We start from the raw sequence: 14,415 nt of genomic DNA, 5'->3' as shown, positions 1-14,415 counted from the left end.
AAATACAAGGAATTTTTGATAATGACAGGGTTTATAAGATGGTTAAGGCTGAATATTCCTTTAAAAAGATAATGGATATACTGAATTTAAAGTGAAAGAATTAAAAATCTTGTAGAGTTATTTGTATGGGGCTTTATTTTGTAAGTTCAAATTTGAATAGTTTGAATGGAACGTCATCACGTTGGCGACCGTGCGTGATGACGACTTGTGGGTTGGGATCGCGACTTGACAAACGTCGTTTTTGTCATAATTTGTTATTTCTTTATGAAAACGTTCGAAATTTGTAAAGTGGGTGTGCCGTGTAAATTCAATTTACTGACAAATTCAAGTACCTTTGGTTAGTAATATAGTCATTTATTGTATTATTACCTCTCGCCGAGCTATTCAAACGGCCGATACTGTTATTATTTTGTTTTACAAGTACGTCAACCAAAAGCAAACTTTTAAATTATTCGTCAACGTATTTTGCGAGCAAAGATTGCCTTGTAAATATTATTATAAGCAGTAGCGGCCTTCTGTTGATGTTTGTTTACATTTTTTCAGATTAGATAACTATCTACAAATCGCAAAATGCCTGTTCTACATTCCTGCTGGTCCCCCTGTATTTGGGCGAATGATGTCAAAACTGGCAGTAGGGCTGTCGCAGTTTATACTGGGGCCATGTGTATAATTTTGATTACACTAATTTGTTACATGCTCAATGGTGGCGATTCTACACAAATCTACAGTCCCTTATTTGAGACTGATATACGAGGCTGTGAGTAAATTTCATTCCTATGCTACAATCTCTACCACCAATCAATTTTAGCACCTATTCATAACTATTTTAAAGAGTAATAAACTTTCTGTGTTCAATTTGTTGCTGTACATGAGCATTTTCACGCCTTTTCTATAGTAAGTTATTGCACACTGCTTTCATACCAAACAGAATGCTTGATAATGTGAGAAACCAATTAAATCCCAAATATAAAAATTTGGTACTGTTCGGTCATACGGAATACAGCGGAAAACACATTTTGAAAATAGCCGATAAACTGGATTATTTGTTAGGTTAACCTAACCAAACCTAACCTAACCCAACCTAACCTAACCTAACCTAAACTAACCCAAACTAACAAATAATCCAGTATATCGGGTATTTTCAAAATGCGTTTTCTGCTGTATTCCGTATAACCGAACAGTACCAAAAATTCTTGTCAATGAATTCACTATGATTTGATTCGTACATTATTATTATACAGTTAACATGTTGGAAAGAATGCCATCCTATCCGTGTATTATTGCATTTATGACAGTAACACCATGTCACAATCTAACAGAATTAGGGTAACTGCATTAGTCCCCGGACAGCTTCAGTATACGGACAGTTTTGTACAAATATAACGAAAATAAGCAAAGTATGAGAGTTTCATATGAAGGATGACTCACATATTGTGCCTGTATTGTTCCTGGACCAATAAAATTATATTTGTCACACACAAAGGAATTCATTCTATAGTATTACATTAGTAGTGGTGCACATGCTGACTCGAACAAAAAAAATATTCGATTTCTTAAAAAATAATTAGTGAACGAAGGATACAAAAAGTACGTTAAAACTATGATTATTTCATTTATTCGCTTCAAAGATGTTTCATATTATTCAGTAATATGTTCTTGTATATTATTCAATGATAAAAATAATGTATTTTGTTAAATTTAGTTAAATATTTGGTGTCCGGCAACTAAAGTGCAAAATTTTATCTTTTTTTAGTTGTCGGACGCAGTGTCCGGGCACTGAATTTATAAGAGACATTGAGTATTTGTGTGTGTACAGTATCACATCGAGGCTTGCTTGGTTTCATACAAGTTAGAAAAGGACAAACATAGAATTGTAAATATTTTTAGTTTTCGGACACGATTTTATAATTTTGATCCTGCTGTCCGGCGACTAAAATTCAATATTGAATGACCGGACAAAGCTATTTTCTAATAAATTATTATGTATTTACACAATTATCTCCAATAGCTGGTACGAGTACGTCAGATGCAAGCACCAGTTCATCAAGTGTGAGCAATTTAACATTAAAATCTCATCTTTTTTACCCCAAACCTACTCAATTTGGGAGTAAAAATAGAATAATAAGACACTGTCAAAGCACCAAGATTTGCCAAAATTGTTCTGATGAATTAGAAAGTGATGTTGAGGATGGTTTATTAAAGAACATTGGCTGTGATGGATGTGTTCGTTGGTTTCACCGTAAATGCACGACAATGTCTATGTTATCTTATAGTGAAGCATCACTAAAAGATTTTGTATGTAATTTTTGTTTAAACTTAGACCTAAATTAATATGTTTATCACCCGTATAATCACTCAGACACCCGTATTACGTTGAACCCCGGTTCCGGGTTTGTAGGTGTTTAGACATTAAGTCACATATCCAGGCTATTGGGTTGGGGGTATAGCACTGAAGCATTTTTTTCTCTGTAAAACTACTGAAGAGTGCTTGATTCAAGCATGGATTTTTTACACTTAGTTCTCTTTTATATTTATGATTGAAAATAGCACTTGAAAACATTTATTTTTCGTCAGAGAAGGGATTAGGATTAGTATTGAAATTTATTTTAGTGTGTTTGGAAATATAATTATGGTGGCTGAAGTGTTGAACCTTTTTAAAATTATCAATGGCAATAATTTAGTTGCCAGCAGTTCTCAAGTATGTTTTTTTTTGTAAGCCTGCTTTGCATATTATAGAACACAAACAAAAGTTACACAGTTTGAGATTTTTTGGATGTAATAAAAATTAATGTCAAAATTTGGTCAACTCACTTGAGATGTTTATTAGTTTTACCATTTTGATTTATGAAGTTCAGTTTTTTATTTCATTTTGCTTTGCTCAATTTACACTCAAAATTACTTCGACAGAACTATATGAAAGAACACATTGAATAAATAAAAATATGTTTTTTTTTCAAGTTAGCAGTTGCTTGAGTGCTCATTGTGAACTATTTCTGCTTTTATTGCATCACTGTATTAACTAAAATTATTTAAACGTGAAAAAATATTTTTTTAACACCAAAACTTGTCTTATTTTCTATACGAAATAATCTGTCCGACCACTAAAAATAGTAAGTCCGGAAACTAAGATTGTGTGTCCGGAGACTAAAAAAACCAACCATTTTTCTTAACATGAGAAATATGATAGTAATTTACCTAAATATAGATTTTTAAAATATTTATAAACCAAAAGAATATATATGTAAACATTTATAAATCATAACATATTTTGTTTTCTTCTAAAAATGGAAAAGATAATCGAAAATAAGGTGAGAAAATAGTTAACTGTCCGGATACCAGTGCATTTACCCTATACAAAAATGAAACTTGTAACTCAACCTAATACTGAAACTACCTAAAAATTTGTATCACAACATGTGGCATCTTCCTCTGCTAGATATACTGGTGATCTTGTTGAAAGATGATGAAAAAACCAAAGAATTTGGACTAAATAGAAAGTCTTATGGTCCGAACACATTACAAACACTCTCACGTACTGGAACGTTGAGATAGAGGTAGTGATTCACCTGACATGATAAAAATGTGTTCGGGCCATTATAAGTTATTTCTGTTTATGACATTTGAAATTATTTTGCAAGCACATGAAGTATAGTAGGAAAGTTCCACAAATATTAGGATCCCTCAGTCTGCCATTTTGATTTGCTTAAATAAGCAACAGCGGTCTTTTGTTATGTTTATTTTGATGACTTACTCGAATGCATAAACGATTTTACATGGTTTTTTTTAACTAAATAACGGTGTAGTGTAATATTATTGGCTTCTTATTTACTCATCGCAATGGATTATCTTTTTATATGCCCTGCAAATTGGGAAATAAATGTTGTAGCAGCAGTGTGAAGTTCTCTGCAAATGTACTGGCACTGCAAAGTCATCTGTAGCTAATTTCATATGTGGACCAGTCATCCTTTTTTGCTTCAATTTCATAGATTATTTAGGCTCTGTTTTTATAGAAAGAAGTTTTCAACATCTTTGAAAAAAATATATACATACTGCAGCGGTAACGTATCCACTTATGAGGTTGTGAGTCTTGGGCTTGAATCCCGGGTCCGGTAAAATTGACATGATTTTTAATGTGTATTTGAATTCAGAGAATTAGACCTAATAGGTTGTGTGAGTGGCTAACATCCATTTCTTGCAAAACCAAGATCAGTTAAAAAACCTCTTCGTTAGGCACCCAAGCTACACATCGGATTGTAAAGCCATTGAGTCAATAGACATACAGCTACATCTCCAAAGTTTCTTGGTTCAGTTTCCATACCCCCCCCGTGCCATTGAAAGTAATTGAGAAAATGTAACAGCAAACCATACACAATGTCAGGTCTAAGTTGAGGTCTCATATCTGTAATTTCTCTCACAGGTGTCTTATTTTGAGAAATGCACTTCTTGCTATCTCAATTCTTGTTTTAATTTCTTGAGACTGCTCCCTATTTTCACTGACACATGTCCCTAGGGCTATTTATATTGAGTCAGACGTTTGACAATTATTGTTTGGCTGTTGATTTTATGTAAATTCGTGTTTGTAATAATGAATAAGCTAAGAATGTTGCAATATTAATTAATCTAGTACTATTGTAATCTTTATTCATTTTACAGCTATGCAAGTGTATGGTGCCATTTTTATAGTCTACTTTTTGTGCCTGTTTGGATCATGTATATTATTGGTGAGTTGAAATGCCATTTTTATTGTAATGCTGTAAGATCTTTGAAAATTATTTCGAATTAATACAGGGGCCAAGAACACAGGAGAAATTCAATTTTAGTTACCTGAGTCCGGAAAATGAAATTAGTTTAAAACCTGATTGCAACAGTAAAGATGAAGGTCTGTTTATATTTGCGTCATCAGATCAATGCGCTCTGTGATTATATTGTATAATTTAGATTCATACATTTAGATACGAGGGTGGGTCAATAAGTCCTTAGAAAAGCCGACAAGTGGCGCGACTAGTACTGTAAGCGGTTTGTTTTCATGCAGCGGCACTACCGATTCAGTATGCTGCGAAGTTTCAATCAGATTGGTCGGGTTGTTGTGTGTTTTTCGTACATTTAAAAAAAAAATTTGCTTGTGGAAAATGGAAAATTGGAAAATGGAGAAAATTGAGTTTAGAGCTGTTATTAAACATTTTAATATAAAAGGGTTAACAGCAAAGGAAATAAAAAATGAGTTGGATTTAGTTCACGGCATATCTGCTCCTTCACTTGCAACTATTTATAACTGGTTAAATGAATTTAAACGTGGTCGTACATCAACAAAGGATGAACCACGCTCAGGACGTCCTGTAGAGGTGACTACACCAGAAATGATCAATAAAATCCACGATATGGTGTTAAGTGACCGAAGATTAAAGTTGAGTGAGATAATTGAGGTTACAGGGATCTCAAAAGGTAGCGTCATTTCTATTTTACATGACAAATTGGGCATGAAAAATATTTCTGCAAGATGGGTGCCGCGTTTGCTCACAGTCGACAATAAACGCAATAGGGTGGTGGCCTCTAAAGCCCTGTTGTCGCTCATGCAACGCAATCCGGATGAATTTTTTCGTCGCTTTGTGACTGTAGATGAAACATGGATACACCACTATACTCCCGAGACGAAAGAACAGTCAAAGCAGTGGATTGCGAAGACAAACCATGTCCAAAGAAGGCGAAAACCGTAAAATCAGCTGGTAAGGTTATGGCTACTGTATTTTGGGATGCACGTGAAATTATTTTCGTTGACTATTTGGAAAAAGGAAAAACAATAACAGGGGATTATTATGCATCTTTATTGGACCAGCTAAAAAACGAAATTGAAGAAAAATGGCCTCATTTAAACAGGAAAAAAATCCTCTTTCATCAGGACAATGCCCGTGTTCACACATGTTTACGATCAATGGCTAAAATTGAAGAATTGAAGTTCGAATTGATCGACCACCCACCGTATTCGCCAGATTTAGCCCCCAGTGACTTTTTCCTTTTCCCAAACTTAAAAAAATGGCCAAGTGGACAACGTTTTTTTTCAAATGAAGAAGTCATCGATCGGACAAATGCTTATTTTGAGGACCTTCCGAAAACTTATTTTTCTGACGGTTTAAAAAAAATTGAGAAACGTCTAACCAAGTGTATTGAGCTCCAAGGAGATTATGTTGAGAAATAAAAAAAAAATACAAAAATAAAAACTGTTTTAATGCTTTTTTCTAAGGAATTATTGACCCACCCTCGTACCATACCATTGAAATCAAAACTACCTCTTCTTTCATCAGTTTCTTGCATTGTTGATACGTCACTGATATTATAATTGATCGGTGGGATAACTTGGCTCACTTACCACCGATCAGCAGATTTTTCTCTCCGTCTGAATCCGACTCTGACTATCTATAGGCAAATATTCTGATCAGTGCCTGTTAGGTTTGTTTATATAATTTTGTATACTAGATAATAATTTGATAATTTACTTTATCCAGATTTTCGGGATGAAGAACATGAATCGTGGTTTGATACTTCCATGGTTGGGATTAATGGGAATCGCCATTCTATTCCAACTTGTGTTTGGATTGTGGTTGCTAGGAGGTTACTATATCTACGTAAGCACTTTTACTTTATATTATATACATAATAAATATATTGAAAATCATAAAAATACATAGTTTTAGCTTGCTATTAATGGTTAGATTTTCGTCGCTACACGCTAATTAAACTAATGTGTCAAAACCATGTTTAGGAGATAGAGACAAAAACTCTTATAAAAAATTTAAAACATAATAATTAAATAAATAATAATACAGTTTACTGGAGTAATATTATTGACACTATTTTTAATAATAAAATTATAGAATTTGTTCATAAGTTTTGCAGAAAATGCTTTAAAGTGGATATTTTTACATTAGAGGTTTATTTGGCACAGTCCACAATTGTACACATAATTTCTCTGATGTGCACAATCGAGTTATTTAGTTATGTTCATCATAAAATTAGGTAGGAATACATCACATTGGAGATTTATAACTTTCAACCAAAACGAAATAGCACATTGGACGTTTTTGTTAATGATAATCGAGGATTTTTTGACACCAAAATTTCATTTCCGAAATATTGTATTTCGCGTGCAGCGACATTTTATTATTTTTTTGATTTGAAGTCGTGAAACAGTTGTAAATTATGATATAGATCGATCTTATTGAAATAAATAATTATGTTTCTTGATAATGAAGAGTTTCTACACTCTTAATAACATTTTTGAAACAATCTTAATAAAAAATTAGCATCATTATTTGTTCAATTTCCAGTATTTCCTAACAAAATAATACCTACATACTATGGCTTGTATGGGTATATGCTTTTTTAGCACTTTTTATAAGAGTATTTTTCTAAAACAGATTTAATTTCTACTAAAATAACAGTAGAAATACTACCTTTATTAATTTGTTCAAGATAATACACAAAACATTATTTACGTTGCTTTAATCTGATTCCCATGCTAGAATATTGAGTTGAGAAGTGTGCACACAAACCTTTACTGGGTACCTAGTATTTTTTCAGGTTGATGTAGTGATATATTATATAATAATAATTATATGTATTTATTTATATTTTTAGCTGGATTGCGTTTATGCTGCCTTAGTAAACTGGGTGTGGATGTGCTACAATGTATGTTATATATTATTTTATTTCATTTGGTTTATTGAAACTTTTTCATTTTACTTCAAACAATTATTGATACAATGACTTTTCTACAATTGAAAAATGTTATGTTGGTGTAGCTGTAGATTCAGGAAGTTATATGAAAATTTAGCATTTTTTCTTTAATTATATTATGTACTACACGAGATTGAAAATTGTGGATGTCATGAAATCTGCACTTGTTTCGAATTGGTACAAAGAAATAGTGTTACACGTATGTATACGGTGAAAATTAGTCCTGATATATTTTTCTATCATTCACAGTATACATTATTATTATTGATAAATTTTCCCTAAAAGTCTTTCCGTAAAAGTCTTTGATAAAACCACGAGCATTTTACTGTTATAAATTAATATTATGAGCAAAAAAAAGACTCACTATCTATAATTATATATATTATATATATACAAATCACTATCATTGGATCAGTGGGTCTTGGTTGTCTTCAAGATATATTTTGTTCTGGTTCTCCAGTTTTGAAAAATGATTGTGATGGCGTCTTAACATAATCAAGCTATTAATTTTGGTCTTACAATTTTTTTCACCCCTCTGGGCCCGTTGTCATTAGTATTTTTTATAGCTGTGTTTTCCCTATCCTTGTGACATGAATGACCTGCTCATGGTAAGAGTCCAACCTTAACCGAATGTCTTATTCTTGGCATTGCAAACAGGCGATTGAGCGCTGAGTTGTATTTCGTTTGACAAACGCCATTTTATTGTATGCAAAAAAAAACCTGGAATCTTCCTCTCTAATTTATCAAGAATTTTCTCATCATTTTGATTGTCTAAATCTAAATACGAATTTCATCGGTACGTATTCAATGCAGTCAATGTTACACAGACAAAATATAAAATGTCAATACGCAAACGATGCACAAATTACGTGTGTCAAGCCTCTTATTCCCATATATTTCTGTGAACCAATACATCATGCGAATACTGTACAGTATTCTATGTATTAATAATGTTTTATGACACTAAACACTCATATTATATTCGTAAGTTAAAAATGTTTAAAAATATTTTTTATTACAGATCTATTGCTGGCTATGTGTGTACTCACAGTATCAGATCATTGAAGAAATGCAGTCGCCGAATATTGAATTACTCTGGCCGTGAATTTTTTCTTTCACTCAATACCATAAGGCTGAATAGAGAATCTCTATAATTACTCCAACCACTTGGAATATCTTTGCCGTACCATATACCCTGCTGTATTTAGAGAGAGTTGTACAATTCAATTAATTTTATCACTGAAGAAAAACACTGTTTAAGTTAATGTACCATGTTTATAATACTGTCTTCGCAAGGATTTGTTTTCCTGAATCATTTGAATTATTGACGTCAGTAGTGGAAAAGTGTTTCCTCTGCTTTTCAAAGATAGCAAAGTCACATTTCTGTAACTGATTGAAATTTACATACACAGATATGCTAAAACTTGATATCCATTCTCACAATGCTTTTATAATTAAAAAACAATTTATCAATTAGATCAACATTTATTTCTTTCGCGAAAATTTCTCTGTAGCCTGAAATCAAGTAATATTTGACAATATTGAATTTTTTATAAGAGTTTGTGAAAAATGGTTTCCATATTACAACGGTGTAATATAGTAGTAGAATCTTGGATATCCGGAACTCGATTATCCGGATTTCTTTTTGATCATCAGTTTCGTGTGACTATAAGAAAAAGGAATAATTCAAAATATATAACCAGTAAAATGGCGACTTTAAAAAAAATGTTATTGATATTTATTCTGGAAGTTAAAATAAACAAAAAAGAAAAGAAAATTCAATATATATTTTGGTTGTCCATTATCAAAACTACAATTATTTAAAACAAACATTCCCAATAAATGTGTAGTGATAATTTTTTACTGTATCAATCCTTGTGAATTGATTTTCATTATATCATTTAATTAACGAGTACAATATACTGTTATATTCCTAAGAATTTCCTGATTTTTATTTAAAAGTTTTGATATTAATATTGATATATTTCACCGTCCATTTTTAATAGAATTCCAGCTAAAATATACTACTTTTATAAGAACTATGTGTAGGTTAGATTACAAAATATTATAATTATTGATCTTTAATGAATAAATATCAATAGTGATTAACCGTACTGTTTGTGTTCTGTTTTAATTTAATTCATTGTTTATTATTATTTGAAATCATCCGTCCATATGGAGACTTGTCTACTTATATAAGACACCCTTTTAAGCTTAGTATATGTTTATTTATGTCTTTTTTAAATATATAATTGAATAACAAGTACATACATACTTATTCTTGGTTGCCAATTTGTGGCATCCCAATTAGTATTTGAGAATTTGCAATGTCAAATAATATTACATTGGCTTTATAAAAAAATTACACCATACACTATAATAATGTAACAATCGTTACATTATTGTAATTTATTTAATAATTTAATAATACCACATCATTAAATGATATTTTGATTTACCGATTTAGCAGATAGATGTATTTATTTTATTCCAGATATATTTACAAACAAATACATAGTTTATTTTGGTTGTAGGTACCTATGCGGTTTTAGTGAGTCAGTTGAAACAACATCATTGTTATTTAAATTTTTTTCTCATTTTTATAAATTTTGTTTTAAGTGTGAATAATTCATTCCACATTTATTATAAGAAATAAAAGTATGATAATATTATGTAATTAAGTGCCTTTAGATATTACATATAAAATTAATCGATTCAATAATATTTGGAGTATTCTGTTGATTTATTTGTATAGTATTTCTCTTCGGATGGATATCTTCAGTCGAGGGATTTGAGTATTTTTTTTTACCATTGACTTAAATATTCATTTATTAGTTATACCAAAGTAGACTCATATCTCTATATCTTAAAAGAATATTCCAAATGTTATTTCTATCCCTAAATGCTGAGTAGTGCCACAATGAAATCTAATATTATGGTTGATAAAAACACTGATAAGGTTATGCATATATTGTATAGATTTATATTAATAATAGGTATGTTTAATTTCCATTGTTTCAAAAATGGTTTAAGAAATTTGTTTTTTTTTTGTTTCGGAAATATTATTTCAGAATTATTTTGTCACCGAATGAATTTATAATTGTGTCGTTTTGTCAAAGAAGGAAGTAACTTACTAGGTATTATGTAAAAATCAAATCAAATCAAAATTGTAATCGGCAACATGTTAAACGTTTTCAGTATACATATTGATATTACTGATCAAATGGTGATTATGGGTATTATCCATACATTAATTATAGATCAGTGTAATGACATTTAATTTAAAAAATCTCAATTTCTTAATTTCGATCAATATTTTTGCATATATTTTTCACAAGGAACGTTTTGCTGGCAGAGAGCATTCCAATTTCATATTTAAATTTGACAATGCATGACGTCGCTCAAATGATACTTTGGAACCCAACAGCCTATGCATAGTCTACTTATGTACATAAATATGACTATGCATCGGACTCTAAGGACTCGCTGATTAGGAGAATTAATTGTTTATATTGTTGGCAGGTGCTTTGTCAGTAAAATATCTAGCATTTACTATTAATGTGTTGTCACTACATATTATATATTTATTGTATCCTTTGAATAACGCTGTTATATTTATCTATTGTACTAATGATATCCTGATTTTTTTAACATAAAACAACATCTGTAGCTTCCAAAGGAAATAAATATTTCTAATAAACATGGCTCAGTATTTTTTTAATGAAAATAATATGCTCCTACCTATTTATATATTCATTGTTTACGCTGTATATTTGGCAACTGAGATCTCGGCTGAATATTTGACATCTTTAATGTCATTAACATTCTCTACACTACACTATAACCATAATAATTATTCTCGTATCATATTGAACATAGAACTAAAATTGGGTACGCCATGCCTACAGCTATGATATCCTAGGAGCACTGCATACAACGAGCATTCGTTGCAGTAGCACAATATTGTATGTCAGTAAAATATTGATAACTACCGATATATTAATTTTATATTCTTTATTTATTGTTATAAATACACAATGTCAGTTCTGTGGCCTTACTATCATAACAATAATATTATTGATATACACATATTCTCTATATAGATGGTGTATTGTACATAGTTTATTGAGTATAGCTGATACTATCTACCCATGTGCATGTTTTGGTGGTTTAATAATAAGCAGTGGCGGCTCGAGGATAAGATATCTGGGGGTGCTGCGGTTGATTAAAAATAAAATAATCTTTGGATTATATTTTAAATTATTAATTATATTAATAAGTAATTAAAATAAAGAACGTTGCAAAAATTGCCTGCAGAAATAAATTTTATCAATGTTAATAAATCATTAAAGCTATATTTCTTTCCTCCGCTGTCGCATGCGTATTCACGTACGAACGCAGAAATGGCGATACACTGTCGGGCCTGCGGTACCGATCAAGCTCCTAGCTGCGTGCCCCGCTCCCCACACCCCTCCTGCGCCCATTCGACCATATTTATTTGAAAACGGTCGGCAGTACCGCTGTGTATGATAATTATTGGAAATATAGGTGTGCGGGCGAGCTTAATTCACGCTTAAATAATATTGATATTTTCATATAATATACATAAATTTATGTATATTATAATATTCCTTTTTTATGAATTTGCTAGGGGATGCTGCAGTTCCGCAGTGCATATGGACGAGCCGCCACTGATAATAATCATTGTTGGATGGGATATTTTTTCACCCATATAATGCCACCCATGTGGTTAGGGTCACTAAGTATTAAATAAACTAAATAAAAACAATATCTTTTATATGCTAATAAAGAGAGAAAATGTGATCCAATCAATCCAATTCAATAAAGTGATCAAATTTATAGTCTTATGCAGGAATACATTACTTTTATACAATACGTTTTTGTGAACAAAAGAAACCATATTCCAACTCACAACGTACCTAACTAAAAATATCAATGTCTCTTGGAATCACATGCTGTAAATAAAAATTGCTTTTGAAGATGACAGTGTAGTGGTTCATTTTTTAGTGTACAATGCGTATTTGTTGTGTTTGCAATATAATATAAGCCCTTTTGATAGTAGCAGGATTTTGTTTATTTAATTATATTTTATACTCAATTTCTGATAAATATAAATATGTACAATAATACCCCAACTTACGCGAATTCGGAGTTACGCGGTTCTTGATTTTTTCATTTGGCAACACTGCCACCCACTGTCTTCGGTGTTTCTCTTGCTGTAATATGCATTGGACACTTTTCACACGTCGTTATATGTTTTGTAAACCCTTAAAAAAATTGTCATCAAAACGAAGTAAATCTGATTCTTCTGCACCTAGTAAGAAAAGGAAAACGATATCTTTGGAATGTAAACTTAATATTATCAAGGTTTTGATAGCAGAAAAAACGAAAGCATTGTCAGACGAATTTGTTACATTTTATGAAGCCATCGACATTGAAGTAATTTTTTCACGTAACTCATTAATTTTTTTAATGCAATTGCAGTTTTATTAAATATTTTTCTTCTAAACTAGTGTTTGTTAGTCCTTGGTATTTTTTGTTTGTATGTATTTATCTGCAAAGTTGTATGTACCCTGACTCACGCGATTATCGTCAGTCCCACATATCGCGTAACTTCGGGGTATTACTGTACTCATACTTTTTAAAATTTGGTATAATTCAATACTTGTATCACTGGTTTGCGCTGTTTCGAGGCCCTCTTTTAAATATTCTAACGTATCGATTGCGTAAAAGAAAATCACCGCTGTGCACATGGTATGAGATTATTGCGGAATCGATAAATCTATGTTTCATAATATTCAATTTGCTAAATTATGTGCTTCTAATATGTATATGTTATTTTCAATCTAAATACATATTGTGATACAATGATTATATAATAACAATAAACTGTATTGTATGTAGTAATCTTTCGTATATACTTTATCAACAAATTAGTTTCGTAAGATGTTTTTGTTGTTAGTGTTTTATTTTATAAGTTGACTCACAAATATATGCAATAAACTTTTGTTATAAATATGTTATTTTGTATACTTTTGTACTCCCACATAAATAATTGATAACAGTCCCATAACACAGTCATGTTTGCCCCACATTGTGAAAATTAATAGCAGTGTGGAATAGGAAGACACATTTTAAAAAAAAGTTTTTGTTACAGTATTGGAGTAAGAATTATTAGACTTAACTGACGACAGTAGAGTTTTAAATTATGTAGTTTTACAAAGTACTGGCATAATTAATTATAAATAAATATACAAAACAGCATGAATGCGGTTATCAATTTTTTCTATACTTTTTAAAGATTAGAGCCATCTAGGAGTTAAAATAAAATATAACGTTTAAAATTATTCATTCCTTACTAACAATATTCATAGATGTCTTTCTAATCAGAAAGTGTATATCTATGGAAAAAGTTTTACATTAGATACAATAGATGGCATTGTTAATAAACCAGAAAAGTGGTGTTGGATGATAATAGATTAAAATAATAATTATTATTTTACATTGCTTTAAAAAGGTAAAATAAATAATTATTGACTAAGAAATGCGACTGTCAATTATAATAAATCATTGTTTTATAAAACTTATTTAAATATTTAATAATATACCTATTTTTAAAATGTTTAATTATACTTATTACTTTACTTTCTTACAGTTCTCATC

General features: G+C 30.8%; 1 protein-coding gene across 1 annotated transcript; it reads left to right on the top strand.

Annotated features, from left to right (window-relative positions):
* The first annotated feature begins 202 nt into the window (after positions 1–202).
* Positions 203–10,086, top strand: pasi1 (septate junction component pasiflora 1). Its single transcript, XM_085957160.1, has 6 exons — positions 203–337; positions 544–757; positions 4,654–4,721; positions 6,501–6,620; positions 7,633–7,683; positions 8,753–10,086. The coding sequence occupies exons 2-6, from the start codon at positions 571–573 to the stop codon at positions 8,834–8,836; spliced, it is 510 nt and encodes a 169-aa protein (XP_085813286.1). The 5' UTR covers positions 203–337; positions 544–570; the 3' UTR covers positions 8,837–10,086.
* The last annotated feature ends 4,329 nt before the right edge of the window (positions 10,087–14,415 follow it).

Source organism: Rhyacophila brunnea, unplaced genomic scaffold, assembly GCF_057557595.1.
Source record: "Rhyacophila brunnea isolate RB1 unplaced genomic scaffold, BYU_Rbru_1.0 scaffold_6, whole genome shotgun sequence".
NCBI lineage: Eukaryota > Metazoa > Arthropoda > Insecta > Trichoptera > Rhyacophilidae > Rhyacophila > Rhyacophila brunnea.
Note: the sequence above shows the minus strand (reverse complement) of the source record. Positions and strands in the feature narration are given on the sequence as shown.